This window comes from Chiloscyllium plagiosum, chromosome 31 (assembly GCF_004010195.1).
Source record: "Chiloscyllium plagiosum isolate BGI_BamShark_2017 chromosome 31, ASM401019v2, whole genome shotgun sequence".
NCBI lineage: Eukaryota > Metazoa > Chordata > Chondrichthyes > Orectolobiformes > Hemiscylliidae > Chiloscyllium > Chiloscyllium plagiosum.
In genome coordinates, this window is record NC_057740.1 from 10897786 (window position 1) to 10921992 (window position 24207).

Below are 24207 nucleotides of genomic sequence, written 5' to 3' on the forward strand. Positions count from 1 at the left end.
TACCTCCTTACCACAACGGGTCTTATTATTTAGGTTAGAGGAGGAGGGCGGGTGGGAGACACTACCTCTGTAGTGCCTCGGGTTCTTCTTCTGCGCGCTTTTAAAGGGAAAAAAACCTACCCGGCTGCCCCTCCGGTCTTCGTCACTTCCCCCTGCTGCTCCCGCTCTTTCTGTAAAGAGAGAAAAAAACACCGCTGCCCGCTACCGGTAAGTAATTTTAAAACAAACTTTCTTACCTTAGCTGCTGCTCGCACTCAAAGTGACCGTTGGCGTCGAAGGGTGAATATTTATACTCACTGCAAGACCTTCACAAATCTAGCAAAGTTTTGATACGTCACATCAAGCTACTTACCACTTGGGAAATCCTAACGGCTGAAGATGTCAACAGTTTTGCATCCAGTGTTTGGACAGAAAGTTCCAGACCACTGGTGTACCTTCTTCCAATTGCTTCATAATCACAACCCTTGATAGCGTGACACAGCCCATGGCTTAGAGCTCAGGTGTTGGTTGCAGCCACAGCTGAAAGATTGAATATTCACTCCACACTGGCATGAGGCCTAAGCCAGCGTGAACTTCCAACAAACCCTGGAGAGCTTGAACATGGTTGTCGGGGCATGGGGCCAACATCGATCTTTCATCTACTTGCAGCATGCAATTCAAGAAAACAAATTGTGTTCCTGCCCTATAATGAACAGAGCCCTTAATGGAGCCTTCTGCTCTTTCATGTAAATATTGTTAGTCATTTTCCAATTACTTGATGTCAAAACACAAATAGAGAAAATAAGGCAAGATAAGTAGGGTGCTCAAAGAATCACATGAATCTGGAGTGGGCTGACTCATTGCCAAGTCCTGTACTTAACAATCATATTGTCAGTCTACATTAAACCTCTTTAGAGGAAGTCTGACTGGCTGTCCTCCTATGTAATTTAGACATTTAAAGGGGAGTACTATATTTTAAACAATGGTACAATTTAATAGTCAATTCACAAACACATTTCTTTGCCAAGTGTTGAACCACATGCTGTTGTGCTTCAGAAAAATGCAATTTTCCCACCAGCAGGGCAAAGACCATCTCAGCACTCCACATTCCACATTCTACTGCACTGCAGTAGAATATTCTGGAGAATTTTGGCTTAATCATAGCTCTTCTCATTCACAATTTTCATTTTGTTCCTTCCCTTCCTGAAGATTTCAGTCTTCCAAACCTACACAATACGTAACCACTAATATATATTTTTGCTTTTGACTTTTGTTGAGGTAGGCTCTCAGGTGCTGGGGGCAGTTAGGTAACTCGTCCACGTTTCTTTGACAGTATCTGATGAATGTTGGCAGGATCCTGACTTTGAAATAAAACAACTCAAACTTCTAAGGGAATAAAAGAGAAAATACTCAGCCGGTCAAGTGGCTGCGGAGAGTGAAACAAAAATTGATGTTTCCATTTGAACATAGAACATTACAGCACAGTACAGGCCCTTCAGCCCTTGATGTTGTGCCGGTCTATTACCCTACTCTAAGATCAGACTAACCTACATACCCTTCATTGTATTATCATCCATGTGCCTATCCAAGAGTCATTTAAATGTCCCAAATGTGTCTGACTCTACTACCACTGCTGGCAGTGCATTCCACGCACCCACCACTCTCTGGATAAAGACTTACCTCTGACATCTCCCCTAAACCATCCTCCAATTACCTTAAAATTACGCCCCCTTGTGGTAGACATTTCAAGAAAAAAGTCTCTGAATATCCACTCTATCTATGCCTTTCAACATCTTGTACAACTCCATCAAGTCACCTCTCATCCTTCTTCACTCCAATGAGAAAAGCCCTAGCTCCCTCAACCTTTCTTCATAAGACATGCTCTCTAGTCCAAGCAGCATCCTGGTAAATCACCTCTGCACCCTCTCTAACCTTCCACATCTTTCCTACAATGAGGAGACCGGAACTGAACACAATATTCCAAGTGTTGTTTAACTAGGGTTCTATAGAGCTGCAGCATAACTTTGCAGCTCTTAAACTCAATCTCACTGCTAATGAAAGCCAACGCACCATACAGCTTCTTAACAATCCTATCAACTTGGGTGGCAACTTTGAGAGCTCTATGGACGTGGACCCCAGGATCCCTCTGTTCTACTGCCAAGAATCCTGCCTTTCTTCCCGTATTCTGTATTCAAATTCAACCTTCCAAAGTTAAACACTTCACACTTTTCCAGGTTGAACTCCATCTGCCACTTCTCAACCCAGTTCTGCATCACATTGATGTCCCATTGTAACCTACAACAGCCTTCCATATTAGCCACAACTCCATTAATCTTCATGTCATCGGCAAGCTTACTAACCTACCCTTTCACTTCCTCATCCAAATCATTGATAAAAATCACAAAGAGCAGAGGTCCCAGAGCCAATCCTTGCAGAACACCACTGGTCACCAAGTTCAAGGCTGAATGCTTTCCATTGACTATCATCCTCTGTCTTCTATGGGCCAGCCAATTCTGTATCCAGACAGACAGGTTTCCCTATATCCCATGTCTCCTTACTTTTTGAATGAGCCTACAATAGCTTATCAAATGCTTTGGTAAAATCCATATACACCACATCCACTGCTCTACCTTCATCAGCGTGTTGTGTCACATCCTGAAATAATTCAATAACGTTTGTGAGGCATGACCTGCCCCTCACAAAGCCATGCTGATTATCTCTAATCAAACTGTGGTTTTCCAAGTAATCATAAATCCTGTCTCTCAGAATCTTCTCCAATATTTTGCCCACCACTGACGTAAGACTGACTGGTCTGTAATTCCCAATGTTATCTCTATTCCTTTTCTTGAACAAGGGAATAACATTTGTGACTGTCCAATCATCTGGTACTAATCCAGTGGACACCGAGGGTGTAAAGATCATCACCAAAGGCACAGCAATCTCTTCCCTCGCTTCCTGTAGGAACCTAAAGCATGACCCATCTGACCCAAGGGATTTATCTATTCTTACGTTTTCCAAAATTTTCAGCACATCCTCCTTCCTAACATCAACCTGTTCCAGCATATCAGTCTGTTTCTCACTGTCCTCAGAAACATCAGGGCTCTTCTCAGTAGTGAATACTGAAGCAAAGTATTCATTACTTCCTCAGATTCTAGGCGGAAGTTCCCTCCAGTATCCCAGACCGGCCTAACCCTCACCTTATTTGGCATATTTGGCTAACGACCATCCTTCTTGGAAGAATAGTATTTGAGTTTTTTGAGACGAAAAGAGCACCCAAATGAAATGCCTGGTTTTGTAACATGGTAGACAATGTGACACTTAACTAAGCAGCTGAATGACTAAGTGTACAAGAGGTAGAAATCTGTTATCGTGGACTAGAATCCCCCTACTCAGGTTTGGATAACTATGATCAGTGCAGTAATGGATAAGAAAATCTGAGTTGACCAAGCAACTGAATGGTTACCATTGGTAACTGATAGTGGGGTGGCATATGTCAACATTTCGACAGTCCGTAGTCCATTTTCAGCATGCCTCTGAACCAAAACCTCCCACATGAGGAGTTCAATCAAGTATTTCACAATTAAAGCTGGTGCATAGCAGCTGATTTGATCACAAGCTTAGGGCCAGCATTGGGGGTTTCAGAAGCAAAGGTCAAGCTTTTTATGCTACCTTTCGAGCGGACGTTGTGTGTCATCCTGTGACTATAGACCACCAGATTCTGTTTTAGTTATGCTGCTTGCCATACTGTGGTGAGATTTTAATTGCTCAGGACCATCTAGCAAGAGTTCGACTGAGAGAGAGAGAGAGCACGCTAATGTTTCGAATCTAGGTAAACCTGTATTATCAGTTGACCAATTGGTCATTCTTCGCTTGGAACACCAAGCTGTGGGGTGTTATCAGTGCTGTGTGTTGATGGACTATTTAAACTCATTTTATGAGTCCGTCACGAGTCAGATTTTGTGATTGGTTTTAAGGTGCACCAAATAATTTGTTTTTAAAGCAGATTATACGAAAACCAAGGTAAGCCATTTGGACCTTGAAGCAATGAGTGCTATAGCCCACAAGGCTTCATGGAATAAAAAGAGGTATAAATCTTTTCTTCCATGTGGCCCTCTAAAGATTCTTTGAATGCTGGAAAGTGTTTAATATTTAGCAAGCTTTAAGCAAATACAGATCAAGGGAAGAATATGGGGAGGAGATGAAAATACAAAAGGGAGGCTTTATGATAAGGTGGAAGGTAGAATTTGTTAGTTAGCAAAGACATAAAATGTGTTACTCAGAGAGATGAAAATGATCACTACAACATTACCAGCAGCTGCTGTTAAGGAAAAAAGAAAGCAGGGGCAGTGATTATAATGATTTGGAGCAGCTGTAAATGCTGCATTGTTTTAGCATTTTGTTCTTCCCTTCCGCAGGTCCATGGCAACCTGAGGGGGTGCAGCGTGATAGAGGGCACTGAAGTGGTGTGAGTGGGAGGAAGAGGAATGTGTAGCAGGGGAGAGGTGCAAGCAAGAAAATGTGGTATTTCTGCAAACCCACAATTGTGAGATGGAAGGTGAAGAGGGCTGGCAGAATGGGACTGACAGCCTTGTCCCCATGATGCATCACGAGGATGCTGATATACTGAAGTGACTGAATGATGTTTGTGATCAATGTCTACACAACTTGCTTGCGGTTCCACCCTCCTCTCCAATTCCCTGACCCATTAGTGTCGTCCCTTTCACAGGAAGCTGCCTAGCTGGAATGGCCCAAGGCAATGAGTCATAGATGTCAGAGTGTTGAAGATGGGGGTACTATGCCCACTTCCCTGGTTCTCTCTGTGAACATGTAGGGTGTACAACTGGGCATAACAGACAATTATCACATTCAGCAAATGAGAAGCTTTCTTATTTGTGAAGCTACAGCTTCACGAAGTAGTGCTTTCAGCAACACTTGTCATAGAGATGTACAGCATGAGAACAGACCATTTGGTCCAACTTGTCTATGCTGACCAGATATCTTAAATTAATCTAGTTCCATTTGCCAGTATTTGGCACATATCCCTCTAAACCCTTCCTATTCTTATACCCATCCAGATGCCTTTTAAGTCTTGTAATTGAACCAGCCTCCATCATTTCCTCTGACAGCTCATTCCATACATGCAGCACCTTCTGCGTGAAAAAGTTACCCCTTAGGTCCCTTTTAAATCTTTCCCCTCTCATTTTGAGAAAGTCGGCAGTCCATTGGAATCTAATGGACCTCACCTCTCACCACACTGAGAACATGGCATGTCTGATAACTGAGACACTGTCTGAAATGCTCTGCTGAAGGTAGGTTCTTGTACTAGATAACATGAAAAATGGCATTGCTGTCTCACTGGAAGAGTAGAAATTGAAGTTTGCATTCACTACTGTCACTGACAGGAGCTAGACCATTGTTAGAGATCCTTTCATTCAGATGTTCAAAGCTGGCCAAATGCCTTTTTCTAATACACAGCCTTCTCATATCTTCCCTAACATTGACTCCAAGCACTTCCTCTGTGTGTATACTCTCTAAAGGGTTTAATAGTTTTGGTCATCCTCCAACCATTGAATCTTCACTGGCATTCAGCTCCTTGTCTAAGCCTTCCATGACCAGCCAGAATGATGGATGGCCATCTCACTGACTTAACCTTTCTGAGTATCAAAATGTTTTTCTGTTGTGGAAATTATCGCCTGCACTTGTAACAGCTGTATGGATAGCAAGATATCAGGAAAAAACAAACAGATTTCAGGCATAAGAAGCCATCCCTAGCTGCAGAAGAGAGAATTGTCAGCTTCGAGGATCTCCCAGATTCAGTTTGATGACAATATCAGAGGAGGATTCTTAAGACATGAAGTAACAGCCCAGAAAAGCTGCGAGTAAAATATTTTGTGTTACCATCATAAATTCTGCAATCCCTTCAGTAATTTCAATAGAGAACCTTGTGGAACCTTTCCCATTTTGAGAGGCTAATGATCGAGAATTATAGTCACACTCCTGGCCACTAATACATTGCAAATTATTGTAAAGAAAATCTATCTGTTTTTCAACATAAATGCTTACATATTTCTAACACAAAACATTGTTAAAGCAATTTCTGGCCCTATATGTTGAATGTTTCCCACATCATTAATTTATTACCCCAGGTATTAAATTCCAATCACTTATCCTTTTCCAAGTTTCAATTTGTAATCACTCTTGAAACAATTGTTTGAAAAGGCAATTGGTAATCTCAAACTCCAGGCTACTTCAGGTGTTCAATGCTTCAGCTTTCCAATATCTTTTTTTTTAAGATTTGTTCATGGAATGCAGGTCACACTAGCATTCATTACCTATCCCAATGTGCCCTGGAGGTGGTGGTGAGCTGCTTTCTTGAAGCATGCAGAAACAACCACAGTGTTGACCAGGATTTTGATCCAGTCAAGGTGATACAGTTCCAAGTCCAGATGATGTCTGACTCAGAGAGTAATATGACTCAGCAGGTGGTGTAATAGTGTGTATCTGCTGTCCTCTCCTTTCAGGTGATAAATGTCACTGGTTTGAAAGGTGCTGCTGAATGAGCCATGGTGAGTTGTTGTGCATCGTATAGATATTAGACAATTGTCATTGTGTGTTGGTGGTGATGGGAGGATATCCAGCAAGAGCATTATTGGGAAGGAATTGCTTCAACAATGTATCTACTAACAATGGTGCAGACCTGTAATGTCAGGCTAGCATCCCTATCTCTGAGCCAGAAGGTATGAGTTTTTATTCATTAACTGGATGAGGGCATCACTGGCCAGGCCAGCATTTAATAGCCATCGTTTGAAAAGGTGACGAAGGAGGTTGATGAGGGGAAAGCGGTAGATGTGGTATATATGGATTTTAGTAAGGCGTTTGATAAGGTTCCCCATGTGCGCTGTATTCTTCTATGTTCTATGTTCTATGTAATTGTCCAGAACGTGGTTAAGTCAACTATGGGCCTGGAGTCATATGTAGGCCAGACCTTCTAAGGATGGCAACTTTCTTCCCTAACCAACCTTTTTCCTGACATGGATTCATGGTTGTCATTAGACATTTAATTCCAAATGTTTTTTCATTAAATTCAAATCAAACCCCACCAGTTGCTGTGGTGGGATTCGAACCCGGGTTCCTGGAACATTATCTGGGGCTCTGTTAACAGTCCAGCACTAATACCAATAGGCTATCATCTTCCCATCATCTCCCCATTTGAGTCCTACTTCAGGACTTAATAGCCACAGAAGGTGCATTCATTATTTCGACACATAGGTTAAGTATCAAATGTTGAATGATCCTTTGTTTTTGTTTTAAATGCCATTGAGTTAATTTTGCAATCACAGTTATAGGCAGCTGGAAATGACTAAACTGCACTGAGTCAACTAGCCACAAATGCTTTGCATTGGGGAATGTGATTGTGGTCTGTCTCAATTCATTTGAATGATCATCATAAGATCCTACCTCAGTTGTGGCATTGTGCCTAACAGAGAATATGGAAGAGAGATTCAGTAGGCAGCTCCGACAGTAAAAGGATGTGGTTATTTAGGGATAAATGGTTACTCATTGATGCATAACATTGCAGCCTTTATAACAATTCAAAATGAAAATAACTCATCTGTCAAACATTGCCACATCATATGAGATGGAGGATGAGGATTTGCAAATGACAAGTCACATCTAATAACTGTTTGAAGAAGTAGCATATGTTGATAAAAGAAATTCTGTGGGATGTCATGACCACAGATTTTCAAATATTTGAGATAAATAATAGATAAAGCTGTAAATAAAGTATGTGTGATCCTAAATTATATCAACAGGGACATGGAATTCAAAAAGAAAAAGTCAGTACTAAAAAGATATAAATCACGGGTTTTTCTATTAGTGCAAACAGTGCACAGCTTTAGGGGGTTTCCTGGCTTTGGGAAGTACATCAAGGCTAATGGAGAAAGTACAAGAGGATTCAATAGGATCATACTGAATACTACCTTTTGGCTACAATGAGACATTAAAGGCAGTGGTATCATTTTCACAAGAAATTTGAGGAGAAAGTGAGGACTGCAGATGCTGGAGATCAGAGCTGAAAGGAAGGGCTCAATTCCTGAAGAAGGGCTCATGCCCGAAACGTCGATTCTCCTGCTCCTTGGACGCTGCCTGACCTGCTGCGCTTTTCCAGCATCACATTTCCAGCACAAGAAATTTGAGGCAATTTGACAGAGATAAGTAAAATCACAAAGGGCTTGATAAAGTAAATAGCAAACATCGTCATGGTAAGTCAGTAACTAAATAGAAGCCATAAAATGTAAGATCATTGCTAAAAGGGGAAGGAGTAAAATGAGAGAATTTATTTATATACAAAGTGTAGAGCACATGTAATGTCACATCAGAAGTTTAAATACAAGAAAATCCATGACAGATTTTAAATGGAAATGGATATAATAAATCATGTTTTTTTTAAAAAGAACCCTTGGAGAAGAAAAGGGAAGAGCTGGGGAATAAGATTAAATATATGACATTTCAACAGTTAGAACAGAGGCAATGAGCTAAATTGGGCTGGAAAACCTTTTTTTTAACTCTCTTTCCATTGCTCCACAGTGATGGTTAGACCATTCCTGGTATTCCAGCGCCACTATTGTCACATGACTTTTCTTATTGACTTGCTTTAGATCAGTTACCCAATATTTCCAAATGGTGATACTGTCAACAACTGTCTACATAGTTCCCACAGTATAACATTGTTGGAGAGCAAGCAAGGTGGGTTGAGATTAGAGTTTTGTAGATCAGATTCACTGACATCTTCTCTGTTGCCCACCACATCCCTCAGACCTCCTTGTTCGTTCTTCAAATTTGTTTTCCTGCTGGGTGGGATTCTGCCTGAAACAAGTCCTTGCATGATTTAACAAGCTTCACTTTGCAAACTTTTAAGCAGAAAGTTAAACATGCAGTGGGTGTCAATATGGGCATATTACTTATCCCGCTTATACATACAATATGTATACAGTACAATACATTTGATACTCAACCTATGTGTCCAAATAATTAACGCACCTTCTGTGGCTATCAAGTCCTGAAGTAGGACTGAAACTCATACCTTCTGACTTGGAGATAGGGATGACATTACAGGTTTGCACTATTGTGCACATTTATAGTACATAGACTGAAACAATGTTGAACAAGGAGAATTTCACCTGACATTAGTAATATCCAGAACAGGCTAAAATATTATAAACACCACAACAATTAAGTAAAATATTTGTCACAATTTTATTTTCACTTAGTTAACAATTTGCAAAATAGTTACAATTAAATACAGAATAGTGCAATCCATAAATGTATACAGAAACATTTGCTTTTATAGTGTTAACTACAGATGCTCTATCCTGCTCCCTATAAATGACAATTTGAGGAGTGTAAGTAAGTCATATAGGCCAGAGGTTCAATGATTTGCACAGTGGTCACTCAATTCAGCCAGGACAACAATAGAGGTTCGATATATTTAGTCTCAATGCTCCTGGACTTAGAGCAGAACAATTATGGAGGATTCTTAGTAATTATAATGTTGATGCTACAAGTCTGGATGAAGACAGGATTAGATTTTATTAGTTAAAGATGGGTCCAGGTAGTTCTTTAATGTTCTCCACCTGAAAAAATCCAGTGATACTGTTAAAGATCACAGATAAACAATAGCCACTGAATGTGAGGGTTGGATATCAACACACTTGAAACCATTTTTAACAAGATTCACTGCATTGAGTGAGGATTGGGGGAAACTTGTGGAAAAACAAAATAAGTCTGTTCTATGTTATGATCTACTAAGTATCATTTCAACCTATTTGAGTACATTCAAAATTAATATTAAATCCTATAAAAGTGCTTAACATAAAGTGTACTATGTTTAAAAACATTTCGAGATCGATTTTCACAGCACTGCTGGTTACTTAGCTCAGCTTTGTTATAAAGCAAATATTACTGTCCACATGTACTCCTGCACAACCTTTTAACATGATGCAGGCATTAGAGTTAAGAAGGAGCTGCACTCTAGTGGCGAAACCCATTCTTTCACTGTTCATCCTTCACCTTTAAGTGAGATTTTTGTCCCTTCCACAATCTATTCCAGTTTGTGTACACTTTTCATTTCCCACTGACAAGATACAAGAGAATGAGAAAAGTCATCGAGTCTATTAACTTTTCACTATTGATTTGCGTGCTACTTTTAGATATTTCACACATAAAGACCACTACCACATCCCTCATCTATCTTAAAATCCCTCATCTATCTTAAAAGTTGACCACATATGCCAGTTGAACAGTGAAATTCACACTAAATTAAGATAGCAAGATGGGCCCACAAAGCTCGTTTTAACTTCAACTCATCCATCTCAGTCTGAGAGAGTCTCAAATTCTCTGGTAAATACACCATCATGATTACTAACCTAAGTACATCAAAGTATGAGCCTGAATTTAACTCAGGTAGGTGTCTGCAAAGAATTGGCACAAGGTCTACAATCTCACCATCAAAATTTAATGTTTGTATCTTGTTCAACTATGTGTAAAAGAACAGTGACACATTGTTGCACTTCACAGTACAATCCAGGTTGTATGCTTAAACATTTTACTTAACTGCCATAAAATAGGAAATGCAGCAATGACAATTACCAAAGTTCATGAAGGTATTGGAATCACTTTGTGATTATACACTTTGTGAAGAGGTTTAGTTTGATATTATCCAAAAGAGAACTCAATGACACTTCACACATTTCAATGTCCAGGTGGTACATGTTTAAACTTCGTTCCACCCAAATTTCATTTCCACGCTTCACTGCTTCTCTGGATCACTGAGAGATGGATTGGGAAGAATATCATCCATTGCTGCCCTTCTCCGCTGCAACTTTAACTGGAGCTCACTATTGACAATTGCTGGAGAAATTATAAAATATGTTAGATACAAACATATGAACATAGTTCAGCAAATATGTCTCTCCAATTTTTCTCATCTTCCGTGGAGAGCTCACGCTGAGATAGATACATGCCATCAGCTCCATTTCACTCTTTTGGGCCATTCTGCATATGTAGTGCTACATTGTTGGTCTAGAGACATTACAGCTGAGCCTTCTCTTCCTATCTGAAATTCAACCATGTATATTTTATTATGACTTTCAGGAGAGGCAATTATGACTTTTTTCTCCACTAGCTGAGGGAATTCAGTGGATCTTATGCCATAGTTACGACTAATGATGAAGTCAAAACTTCATGGAAATTAATGTTGTTTTGAGACCAATTATAGTTTCCCCAATTGCACACTTACTGAGACTAACTAATGGATTAGAGACAAAGACTGATTGTGTGATCACCATGGCTCAAAGTCACATTAGGCAGTTTTTTAAATGATGGATAGTGCAGTGGAAAAGGAGCCTCCAAATAATTAAAAAGACATAGAGTCATAGAGTCATAGAGATGTACAGCATGGAAACAGACCCTTTGGTCCAACTTGGCCATGCCGTCCAGATATCCCAACTCATCTAGTCCCACCTGCCAGCACCTGGTCCATATCCCTCCAAACCCTTCCTATTCATTTACCCATCCAAATTCCTCTTAAATGTTGCAATTGTACCTGCCTCCACCACTTCCTCTGGCAGCTCATTCCATACACGTACCACCCTCTGCGTGAAAAAGTTGCCCCTTAGGTCTCTTTTATATCTATCCCCTCTCATCCTAAGCCTATGCCCATCTAGTTCTGGACTCCCCAACCCCAGGGAAAAGACTTTGCCTATTTACCCTATCCATGCCCCTCATGATTTTACAAACCTCTATAAGGTCACCCCTCAGCCTCTGACGCTCCAGGGAAAACAGCCCCAGACTGTTCAACCTCCCCCTATAGTTCAAATCCTCCAACCTTGACAACATCCTTGTAAATCTTTTCTGAACCCTTTCAAGTTTCACAACATCTTTCTGATAGAAAAGAGACCAGAATTGCACGCAATATTCCAACAGTGGCCTAACCGCAACATGACCTCCCAACTCCTGTACTCAATACTCTGACCAATAAAGGAAAGCATACCAAATGCCTTCTTCACTATCATATCTACCTACAAGTCCACTTTCAAGTAGCTATGAACTTGCATTCCAAGGTCTCTTTGTTCAGCAACACTCCCTAGGACCTTACTATTAAATGTATAAGTCCTGCTAAGATTTGCTTTCCCAAAATGAAGCACCTCGCATTTATCTGAATTAAACTCCATCTGACACTCCTCGGCCCTTTGGCCCATTTGATAAAGATCCTGTTGTAATTTGAGGTAACCCTCTTCGCTGTCTACTACACCTCCAATTTTGGTGTCACCTGCAAACTTACTAACTATACCTCTTATGCTCACACCCAAATCATTTATATAAATGACGAAAAGTAGTGGACCCAGCACTGATCCTTGTGGCACTCCACTGGTCACAGGCCCCAGTCTGTCTTCTACCTTTGAGCCAATTCTGCATCCAAATGGCTAGTTCTCCCTGTATTCCATGAAATCTAACCTTGTTAACCAATCTCCCATGGGGAACCTTGTCAAATGCCTTACTGAAGTCCATACAGACCACATCTACTGCTTTGCCTTCATCAATCCTCTTTGTTACTTCTTCAAAAAACTCAATCAAGTTTGTAAGATGTGATTTCCCATGCACAAAGCCATGTTGACATCCCTAATCAGTCCTTGCCTTTCCAAATACATGCATATCCTGTCCCTCAGGATTCCGTCCAACAACTTGTCCACCACTGATGTCAGGCTCACTGGTCTATAGTTCCCTGGCTTGCCCTTACCACCTTTTTTTAAATAGTGGCACTACGTTAGCCAACCTCCAGTCTTCTGGCAATTCACCTGTGACTATCAGTGATACAAATATCTCAGTAAGAGGCCCAGCAATCACTTCCCTAGCTGCCATATTTAACCATGTTAAAAGCTACCCCACTTCGTCTACATACAATAGGGCTATTTAGCATGGTAAATCCACCAAACCTACATATCTTTGGACTGTGGGAGGAAACTGAAGCATCTGGAGGAAACCCATGTAGACACAGGGAGAATGTGCAAACTCCACAAAGACACCCGAGGGTGGAATAAAACCCAGGTCTCTGTCACTGTGAGGCATCAGTGCTAACCCACTGAGTCGCTGTGCTGCCCTAAAGTTGGGGTTGGAACATAAGAGTAGGGAAGCCTTACTGCAACTGTACAAGGTATTGAAGAGACCACGTCTGGAGCACTGTGAGCAGTTTTGGTCCCCTTATTTAAGGAAAGATAAAATTTAATTAGAGGCAATTCATAGAAGGTTCACAAAGATGATCCTGGATATGGAAGGATTGTCTAATGAATGAAGGCTAAACATGTAGGAACCCTACTCACTGGAGTTTAGAGGAATGAAACACATAGGACTTTTAATGGGCTTGACAGGGTAAATGTTGAGAGGATGTTTCACCTCATGGGAGAGTCTAGGACCAGAGGCATAGCCTCAGAATAAAGGGGCGCTGAGATTTAGATCTAGATTTACATTTTATTGCCATGTGTACTCAAGTACAGAAGTACAGTGAAAATTATGTATAATGTTGTCACATATGCGGCCATATGTCTTTGGCATCCTTGCTGCACAGAGCTGTGGGAGTAAAGTCCTTGCGTATATTTAATGATTTGGAGTTGCCAGTGTTGGACTGGGGTGTACAAAGTTAAAAATCACACAACACCAGGTTATAGTCCAACAATTAAACCTGTTGGACTATAACCTGGTGTTGTGTGATTTTTAACTGTGTAGATTTAAGGCTGAAATAGATAGCTTCTTGGTCAATAGGTGAATCAAGTGTTGCAGGGAATGGGCAGGATAGTGGATATTAGGAATATTGGATCAGCGTTGATCTTCTGGAGTGATGAAGCAGGCTTGAGGATCCAAATGGCCTACTCCTGTTCTTTTTTCTTATGGTTCTACATGAATGTTGCAAATTTCCATTAGGTCATGTGCATTCTTCAAAACTCTCAAGAATATGTGCCCAGTATCCTCAATCTTTCCTGATATGCCAATCCTGCCATCCCAGTGATTAAACTGATGAACTACTGCTGCACACCAGGTATTGCAAGTACAGTCAGTTCTGATATAACACGATAGTTCCATTCTTGTGTGATCTCGTGTCAAATAAAATTACCCATTATCTACGCCATTTAAGCTAATGGGGCCACAATCGCGTCATAGTCAATACAGGTAAGGAAAATTCACATTCTACAAGTAATGATCTAAATTCTTCAACCATGTTAAAGCAGACTCACATTGAAGAAACACATAGCAGAACCGACTTCAACCCTTCTGAGAGACAAAGACCAAGACTGTCCACAATATACCAGGAGAGGGCACCCCAAGGCTCTATATAATTGCAGTGAAACATCTTAAGTGCTGTACAAAATATCTCAACAGAGACGTTACATTAACACCATTGATTCATTTCACTTGCGAGAAAATCCTATGAAGTTTGTTGATTGCATTCCTAAGTTGCACAATGTGCATTTCCTGGTGAGTGAAACTTATTTCTGTAATTAGGCAAGGTATGCAATTTGATAAAACTTTGGAAAACAATGTGTTTTAATCAATTTCTCTACTTACGTGGTGTTAATCTCGGAAGAGTACTGAAGCGGGAAGGCTCTGCCTGTATGTCTAATTTTGAACGTGGTGGCATTAGTGCACCCCTGGATAAAGCTGCAAAAGACAGAAATGAGATGTTACAGAAGACCGTGGTGCCTTGAGTCTTGTTCTACATTTTGAACATTTTATTGAAATGAAACCATACTATTGTAAACCCATAAATAATTATATACTTATTATGTTTAATTGTGAACAAAGCACTAAATGTACAAGATTTCCATATGTTCCCATTAATTCTGATGGATTTTTTTTCTGTAGGAAGTGAAGGTGGGTGGGGAATCCTATTTTTCCCACCTGAGAGGTCAGTGGATAAAAATGTTTGAAAGCTAGTATTTTGCTCTATATTTTAAATATTTGGGTGAGAGGCCACAGCTCAAATCATTTTCTGTCAAGACTGCTACAATACGGGGGAAATGTGACATGGGTCTGCAAGAACAAATCCCTACAGACCATGAACTAATAACTTTCAAATCATACCACTGTTGCAGTTGAACAGAAGCCTGACATTTCAACATAAGGTGAAAATTCATTTATAAAGCAAAAAGGTCTATTAAATACGATGTATTCATAGACTGTACAGAAGCTGGGATAATCCTGTCTTCTTATAAGCAACTTAGTGCTTTTAGGAGACAGCAAGAAAGGGAGGGAAAACAGCACTGAATCCAACATCAAACAATTGGGCAGGCTGGTGAAGAACTTCACAGGCAGATGTGGTACTAAGACCAACAAGGTTTAAAACTCAGCTCCACTCATTGCATTCCAGCACGTCTGCCCCAGATGAAGATCGATATTTTATTCCTATTTCAACTGTGAGATGTTTTTAAACAACTTACTTTGTACTCTGTCATGGTTCAGCTTCTCAATTTCTGAGGAAAGAAACGATGTTAAATTTTCTGATCGAGAATAAAAGGGATATACAACACAAGCCCTTCATTCATAAAAGCATGTAACACAGGAAGAGACCATTTGGTCCATTAGAAAGCCTGGTTACTGACCCTCCTTCTGCATGAACAGCTACGCTCAATTGAAAAAATCGAAACCTCATATTTTTGAACACTTCAATTGAGTCACTGCATAACTTTCTCTGTTCAAAGAGGAAAAGGCCTGACTTTGCTTGCCTGTACACAGAAGTCCCTTATTCCCAAAATCAATCTGACAAATCTTCTGTGCCTTGTTCAAAGTTATGAGACATTCCTAAAGTATGAGCTGGAAATGTGTTGCTGGAAAAGCGCAGCAGGTCAGGCAGCATCCAGGGAACAGGAGAATCGACGTTTCGGGCATAAGCCCTTCTTCTTTATGCCATTCCTAAAGTATGGCAAACTCAATATTCCAGGTGAAGCATTAATTTTGACCTATAAAGCTTAACCGATAAATTCTTTGCTTTTGTAACTAATGCCTCTATTTATAATATTGGGTGGGGTGGGGGGGAGGTGTTTGGTGTGGGAGGTCTCTCAGTTGGCTGGACAGCTAGTTTGTGATACAGAGTGACACCAACAGCATGCGTTCAATTCCCACTCTGGCTGAAGTCACCATGAAGGACTTCCTTTCTCAAACTCTGACCTCACCTGCAGTATGGTGACCCTCATGTTAAACCACCACCGGTCATCTCTCTGTAATGTGAAGCAGCCCTATGGCCTGGTATGACAATGGTGGCTTTACCTTTTTACCATGTCAAGGGTCCCATTGCATTTTCAATGCTCATCATTGCTAGATTCAAAGATCTGTGATTCTCTGTGTCCCAAATCCACATTAAGATCATATCCCTTATTTTGTAGTATGGGTCTTCATTCTTCCTGTCAAACACTTCTTTGAAATTCCTTCGTGCTTCAAGCATTCCACATCTGTCTATTTAGCCCATAACACCACCCATTACAGTTATGTCATATTTATATTTCAACACGCACGGTGCACCACACAATCTGCAGTCAAGTTTGAGTTAGTTTGGACCTATTGTACCATATCTGTCCACAAAAAATAGAACTCAACATTATCTTGATTTACCCAGCACAGCAATTTACTGAATACACAATTTTCAAAGCAAAGTAATGTGGAGGGAGGAGGGAGGAGATGCTTAATTATTCATTTGAAATTGGAATTTACTTCATAATTTCTTTTCTGTCTCAACTACTGAGCAGTCATGGACTTGAATTGTTGAACAGCTGTCTGATTATTATTCTCAAAGAAAGGAAAATGTCAGGATATTCCTTAAACAAAATCAATTGTGAGAAAAATCTCAAACATAGGACGGTGAAATCGGAAAGGTTTTGTAACGATGATGATATTTTTAATAGAATTACTCTGCAGTGACAATTTTATCCCAAGTTTGCAAAGCCCCCAGAACATTAAGCCAGTTTGCTTCTGGGATAGGCTAGTACCAGTGATTGGGATTGTTCAGTTACCTGTTCACTGGTAAGCCACTCTTTGCACCAAAGTTGTAAAATGAAAGCAGTGTCCAACTGATGGTGCTCTGAGCACTTATTATGTGGCAAACTGGGATGTATAAGGTAGCAAGTAGAGTAGACCATCTGGCCCCTCAATATTGCACCACCACTGAAATATGTCATGGCTGACCCAATGACTTTAACTCATCTGATTCACTAATGTCCTTTATGGAAGGAAACTGCCATCCTTACCTGGTCTGGCCTACATGTGACTCCAGATCCACAGCAATGTGGTTGACTTTTAACTGCCTTCTGGGCAATTAAGGATTTGCAGTGATGTCCTAACCCTCAACTCTCTTGTAAACCAAAATCTATCAAACACAGCCTTGAATATTTTCCTAATGACCCGATCCCCTACAGTTCTCTGAGGAAGACAACTCCAAACATAATCGACTTCAATAGAAGAAATTTCTCCTGGTTTCCATTTTAAATTTTAAATTGTGCCCCAGCTTTGGGATCCACAACAAAAGGTAACATCCTCCCAGTATCAAACTGAAACCTACCTGCTTCAGGAAGTTATGTATCAGTAAGATCGCCTCTCATTTTTCTAAACTCCAGCTAGCGCAACCTTTCCTCATCAGACAATCCCGTACTCTCAGGAACAACCTTGTAACTCTCTTCTGAACTGCACCCAATACAAGTATAACCTTCCCTAAGACAGGAGACTAAAATGCAGGAATCCAACTGTCGTCTTACAAATACCCTGTACAACTTGTGCAAGTCTTCCCTAATTTTATGTTCCATTCCTCTTGCAATAAAGGTCAACAATTCATTTGCATTCCTAATTATGTGCTGTACCTTCTTGCTAATTCTTTATGATTCACATACAAAGTCACCCAGATCCCTGTGTAGAGCAGCATTCTCCAGTCTCTCTTCAAGTAAGCAAGGTTCTACTTCTCTATTCTTTGAGACAAAGGGGACAATTCCACATTTTCTTCACAGTACATCTCATCTGCCATTTTTATGTTTATTCTTTTAACCTATCTGCATCCATTTAGAATTTCTGCATGCTCCTCACATCTTGGTTTTCTGCCGATCAGAAATTTTGGTTACAATACAAGCCACCTCTTTGCCTGAGCCATATTATGTTTTATAAATGGTTGTAACTTCCACATTGATCCCTGTGATATTCCACTGGTCACAGTTTGGAGAAAGTGAGGACTGCAGATGCTGGAGATCAGAGCTGAAAAATGTGTTGCTGGAAAAGCGCAGCAGGTCAGGCAGCATCCAAGGAGCAGGAGAATCGACGTTTCGGGCACAAGCCCTTCTTCAGGAATGAAGATTCTCCTGCTCCTTGGATGTGCCTGACCTGCTGCGCTTTTCCAGCAACACACTGATCACAGTTTGCCAACCTGAAAATTATTCAGATTCTTGTGTTTCCTGCGAGTTCCTCTGTCCGTGCTCATTTACTATCCCAACACCATGAACTTTGATCATGTGCAATAACGTCTCAAATGTCTTTTGGAAATTCATGTATAGACCTCAATTCCAATACCTGGCACCTTCAGGACTGATCAACTGTGTTGGATGTTGGATGTTCCTGGATTCTGGATCAAGCGCCTCACTTGATTGGCACTTCATCCACAAGCATCCACTCCCTCCACCACCAATGTTGTAGAGTCATAGAGATGTACAGCACGGAAACAGACCCTTTGGTCCAACTCGTCCTTACCGACGAGATATCCTAACCTAATCTAGTCCCACCTGTCAGCACTTGGCCCATATCCCTCTAAACCCTTCCTATTCATACACCCATCCAGATGCCTTTTAAATGCTGCTATTGTACCAGCCTCCACTACTTCCTCTGGCAGCTCATTCCAAACACGCAACACCCTCTGCGTGAAGATGTTGCCCCTTAGGTCCCTTTTATATCTTTCCCCTCTCACCTTAAACCTATGTCACCTAGTTCTAAACTCCCCCAGCCCGAGGAAAAGATCTTGTCTATTTATCCTATCCACCATGCCCCTCATGATTTTATAAATCTCTGTAAGGTCGCCCCTCAGTCTCCGACACTTCAGGGAAAGCAGCCCCAGCCTATTTAGCCTCTCCCAATGGCTCAAATCTTCCAACCCTGGCAACATCCTTGTAAATCTTTTCTGAACCCCTTTCAAGTTTCACAACATCCTTCCAATAGGAAGGAGACCAGAAGTGCGTGCAATATTTTAAAGTGACCTAACCAATGTCCTGCACAGCAGCAACATGACCTCCCAACTCCTACAGTCAATACTCTGACAATAAAGGGAAGCATACCAAATGCCTGCTTCACTATCCTATTTACCTGCAACTCTACTTTCAAGGAACAATGAACTCCAAGGTCTCTTTGTTTAGCAACATTCCCTCGGACTTACCATTAAGTGCTAAGATTTGCTTTTCCAAAATGCAGCACCTCACATTTACCTTTAAATGAAATCTTAAAGTGTAAATTGTCCATCAAACAATTTCTTCTCCTGCTGATTTTTTGAATAAAATTAAGGTTTATTACCTTAAAAACAAACAGATCAGTGGTTCAAAGGCTGGAATTGAAAACCATTTGCTACTTAAATAAATTTGTTACAATACCAGAAGAGATCGCAGAACGGTCATGATGAAATGGAAATAGTATGTTACATTTGTCTTTGTGATAAAAGCACTAAGATGAATAAATTATATTGCACACTTAGGATATCCAGAGAATTGCAAACTCACTAACAAAAACATTGAAGAACCCGTTACCAACATTGAATATGGATTTGAGGCAAACAACTGATATCAACAAACTTTTGGCACTAGTTGAAAGTATTATCCGGAAACAAAATTAAATGGACCATGAGTTTTACAATGAGAGCCGCAAGAAAGAGGCTACGCTCATTCTCAGCCTTGGATCAGTTGATTTACAAGGTGAGTTTGAAGGTGTCTAGTAACAGTGGACAGAATTTAATGACGGCAACGAAAGTCTCACCTTCTGGTTGGTGAGTTGGAGAAAGCCACATGTCTCTGCCACATTAACTGGCAGTGGCAGAACTTACCTGGGACCTCAGGGGCAAATGTCCCAGCAACTGAGAGCTGCCAATCAGCCACTAGTTAGCAACTCTTCATTTCTCAACAGTGCCTTAGGTAAGGTGGTGGCTGCTAATGGTACTATACCCACCCAAAACTAAGAATCACCACAGAGCCAGACAATGATAGGGTGGTGGGTTAAGGAGGAGTTAGCTGCATTGGTCGGGGACTTGGCTCACAGGCATTCCTTCCTTCCTGATGCTGGATCCTTTGATCCAGCACCGAGTGTCTTTAAATGAGTGACGCAGCCGGGAAGCCTGAAACAATCCCAACAGAGTTTGCTTTTTGGACATGCCAAATGAGAAGTCTCCCATCTGCCAACAATGGCAGGATGAGGCACAAAGGAGGGCATTCATTGATTCCAGATTCACACCAATAATGTTAAACATTTCTAAAATGGCAAAATTTGCCACTCAGTTTCAGGGCAGTTAGAATAGGCAATAAATGGAGACCCTTTCAGCAATCCCATCAAAGGACACAAATTAATGAAATGTTCTATGATTTCTAGTTGATTGCAGTCTGGAGATATCTCAACAAAACATCACTGACTGCAACTTCTGCACTTCTTCATTTAGCTACAGATGTACAGATTCCAGATTTCACTATGAGTTTGAGTGAAACACTGAGTGTAACAAACATTGAGAATTCATCCATTATTTCTCCAATGTAAAATCCAGGCTAGATCCTGGACTGACTCACACTTCTGTCTGAGGCAAGAGTGCTGCTATTGTGTCAAGTTAACCCCTTTCTAAAATTGTTCTCAGCTTGTGCACAGCGTTCCAACTAGGCATGACTTTAAATTGTGGTGCAAATGACAAAAATGATATTTGTATCATAAATCTGTACTTAACTGCTGGATAAAACACCTTTAATGCTTTTTACAATCAAGTATTTATTCATATTATTGCTAACATGCCCATGGTTTGTTTTTAATTTTGCCCACTTTCAGCAAGATTTCTTCATTAAAGGACACAACAGCATTATCATAGTTCAAATATTACAGCAATGTAACTATATTGATCCAACTTCATTCTTAGAATCTTGACGCAATGCAAACAGTGTAACTTACACAACTGACAGCCATTTTCTGGAGAGCAAACAATTATGAAATATGCTACATCCAACCAGTAGTTACTAACTCTCCTTTATTGCTTTTAGAACACACCATAAGCTCTGATTCTGAAAAGCGTGTGATGGATAAACAAAGGTGAAATGATTATAATCATTATCTATACCTGCAGTTCCAGCATGTGGAGAATGAACTGGATTTTCTGGATTCGAGCAAATTCCAGAGTCCACAGAGCTACACTCGAGCTGTCCGGCAGGTTCAACACATGAAGGACCTTCTGGAGAATGCTATCCTCTGCTCCAATTCAGTTTCAGAAAGGTGGGAATTCCTTTCCGGGATTATAAGAAAGAGGGGTAACTCCTTAATAATATATCAGTGTGACATAATCCCAGGTGAGGCTTGAACACATATCTACCCAGGCAAGATTATTGCTTAGATTTTTTTTAAAAAGTTCTCAAAATGTCTGTGGGAGATAAAGAAACTGGGTACAGGATATTCAGGAAAGATAGGTAGGAAAAGGTGGAAGGATGACTTTGAGAAATAATTATGCTGTAAACACCAAAGAGAGGGATTAGATAAACTCAGGAAACCAATGTGCAGAAGTGGTTTGGATTGAGATGACAAATGACAAAGTCAAGAATTCACTTGTGAGAATGGTGTGCAGGCTCCCAACAGGAAGCACTCTGTAGAATGGAGTAAAAAGGAAAAGATAATAGGAGATTCTCTGAAACATATGGTAATAAAGATGGGATATTTTAATCAACATATAAAATGGAACAATTAGATGGGCATGAGTAACCAAGAAGAGAAATTCAGAGAATACTTTCAGAATAGTTTCTTTGAACAGCGTATCCTGGAGCTGACCAGACAGCAGACTATACTCAACCTAATAACATGGATAAATGTGAGCTTATGCACTTTGGTGGCAAAAACAGGAAGGCAGATTATTATGAATGGACTTAAGTTGAGAGAGGGAAATGTGCAATGAGACCTAGATATCCTTAAACTCCAGTTACAGAAGGTAAGCATGTGGATGCAGTAGGTGGTAAAGAAGGCAAATTGTTTGTTGTCCTTAATAGTGAGAGGATTTGTGTACAGGAGCAAGGGTGTGTTGCTGCAATTATGCTGAGACCACACGAAGGAATATTGTGTGCAGTTTTGGTCCTTATCTGAGAATGGATGCTTTTGCTATTGAAAGATCGCAGCAAAGATTTACCAGACTGATTCCTGGGATGGCGGGACTGACTTATGAGGAGAGATTGAACTAGTTAGGATTGCCGTTCAGAATAATGAGGAAGGAATCTCATAGAAACCTATAATATTCTAACAGGACTAGACAGGGGAGATGTAGAAAGGATATTCCCATTGACAGAGGAGTCCAGAATCAAGGGTCACAATCTAAAGATGTTGGGAAAATCATTTAGGACTGAGATAAAGGAAAATTTCTCCACCTGAGAGAGATGAACCTGTGGAATTCACTACTACAGAAAGCAGTCAACACCAAAACATTATGAGAGTTCAAGGAGTTCAATGAAGCACTTGTGGCTAAAGGAATCAAAGTATATGGGGAAAAGTAGGAGTGGGCTAGTGAGTTAGATGCTCAGCCATGATCATAACGAATGGCAGAGTCGGCTTAAAGGGCCAAATGGCCTACTCCTGCCTCAATTTTCTGTTTCATGAAAGTTAACTGTATTATTATAAAGGGAACTCAATCCAAAAGTAGGGCGCTTTCAGTTTCACAGGGCACTGGTAAGATCTGGAAAACTGTGCACATTGTTGGTCTCCTTATTTAGGAAGGATATAAATGTGTTGGAGGCAGTTCAGGTAAGGTTTACTAGAATAATGCCTGGAACCAGAATGTTGTCTTACAAGGATGGGTGGATCAACTTGGGTTGTATCTGCTGGAGTATGAACTGTAAGAGGAGACTTGATTCAAGTATTATGTCAAATTTGTTCACGAATTGTTGGTATCGCTGGTTAGGTCTGCACTTTACTGTGCAGAAGGCACTTAAGATTCAACTGAATTGTTTTGCGCCTGGAGTCAAATATAAGTCAGACCAGGTAAAGATGGCAGGTTTCCTTCTCCAAAAAGAATGAGTTAACTAGGTGAACCTCAGTGGATGAACTGGCTCATGCTGCTCCCACATACATTTCAGACCATCTTGGACACCTCCCTCCACTTTCTTGACCACTCCGTTTCCATCTCCAGCAACAGTCTCCTGACAGACGTTTACTATAAACCCACAGACTCTCACAACTATCTGAATTACAGCTCCTCCCACCTGGTATCCTGCAAGAACTCCATCCCGTTCCCCCAATTCCTCTGCTTCTGCCACATCTGCTCAGATGAGGAGACATTCCACTCCCAAGCATCCCAAATGTCCACCTATTTCGAACAATGTGCTTTTACCCCTTTGTCATCCAGACAGCTCTCCACTGCACCACCTCCATTCCCCATTCCATTGCTCTAAAGCCTCCCCTTCTAAACACAATTCCCCCTTGTTCTCACCTACCACGCCACCAAGTCTCTGCATCCAACGCATCATCCTTAAATACTTCCCCCAACTCCAACTAGACCTCACCACCAAGAACACCTTCCCCTCCACCCCTCTCTGCCTTCTGCAAGGACCGTTCCCTTTGACAGTCCTTGGTTTGCACCAATCTCCACACCAACCCCCCCACTCCAGGTACCTTCCCCTGCAACCGGAAATTATGCAAAGCCTGCTGGTACACCACACCCCCTCACCTTCATCCAAGGCCCCAAACAGTCCTTCCAGGTGAGACAGAGGTTCACCTGCCTCTCTTCCAACCTAATTTATTGTATCCGGTGCTCCCGATGTGGTCTTCTCTGCATCGGGGAGACCAAACATAAACTAAGGGAATGTGTCACCGAGCATCTCAGCTGGGCTCGCAGGGGCTGACCAGACCTCCATGTCACTGCCCATTTTAATTCCCCTTCCCACTTCCTTTCCGATATGACCATCCTCTGCATCCTCCATTGCCACAACGAAAAGCAATGTATAC

The 24207-nt window shown here is 41.0% G+C and overlaps 1 protein-coding gene and 1 long non-coding RNA gene across 5 annotated transcripts in view; one reads left to right on the plus strand and one right to left on the minus strand.

Moving 5' to 3' along the window:
- The first annotated feature begins 3623 nt into the window (after positions 1 to 3623).
- Positions 3624 to 24207, plus strand: part of LOC122565212 — a 67790-nt gene continuing 47206 nt past the window's right edge. Inside the window, exon 1 of one of the 2 annotated variants that reach the window (XR_006316113.1) lies at positions 3624 to 3808. This is a non-coding gene — a long non-coding RNA (uncharacterized LOC122565212). Of the gene's footprint in view, positions 3809 to 21310; positions 21502 to 24207 lie in introns of those variants that run through there. The other variant, XR_006316112.1, reaches the window with a different exon arrangement.
- Positions 9219 to 24207, minus strand: part of LOC122565211 (signal-transducing adaptor protein 1-like) — a 67380-nt gene continuing 52391 nt past the window's right edge. For 2 of the 3 annotated variants that reach the window (XM_043720955.1, XM_043720953.1), the window contains 3 exons: positions 15471 to 15503; positions 14599 to 14691; positions 9219 to 10890 (listed from right to left, as the gene is read on the minus strand). In XM_043720955.1, coding sequence (XP_043576890.1) covers positions 10790 to 10890; positions 14599 to 14691; positions 15471 to 15503 — 227 coding nt within the window. In that variant the 3' untranslated portion in view covers positions 9219 to 10789. The remainder of the gene's footprint in view (positions 10891 to 14598; positions 14692 to 15470; positions 15504 to 24207) is intronic. The other variant, XM_043720954.1, reaches the window with a different exon arrangement.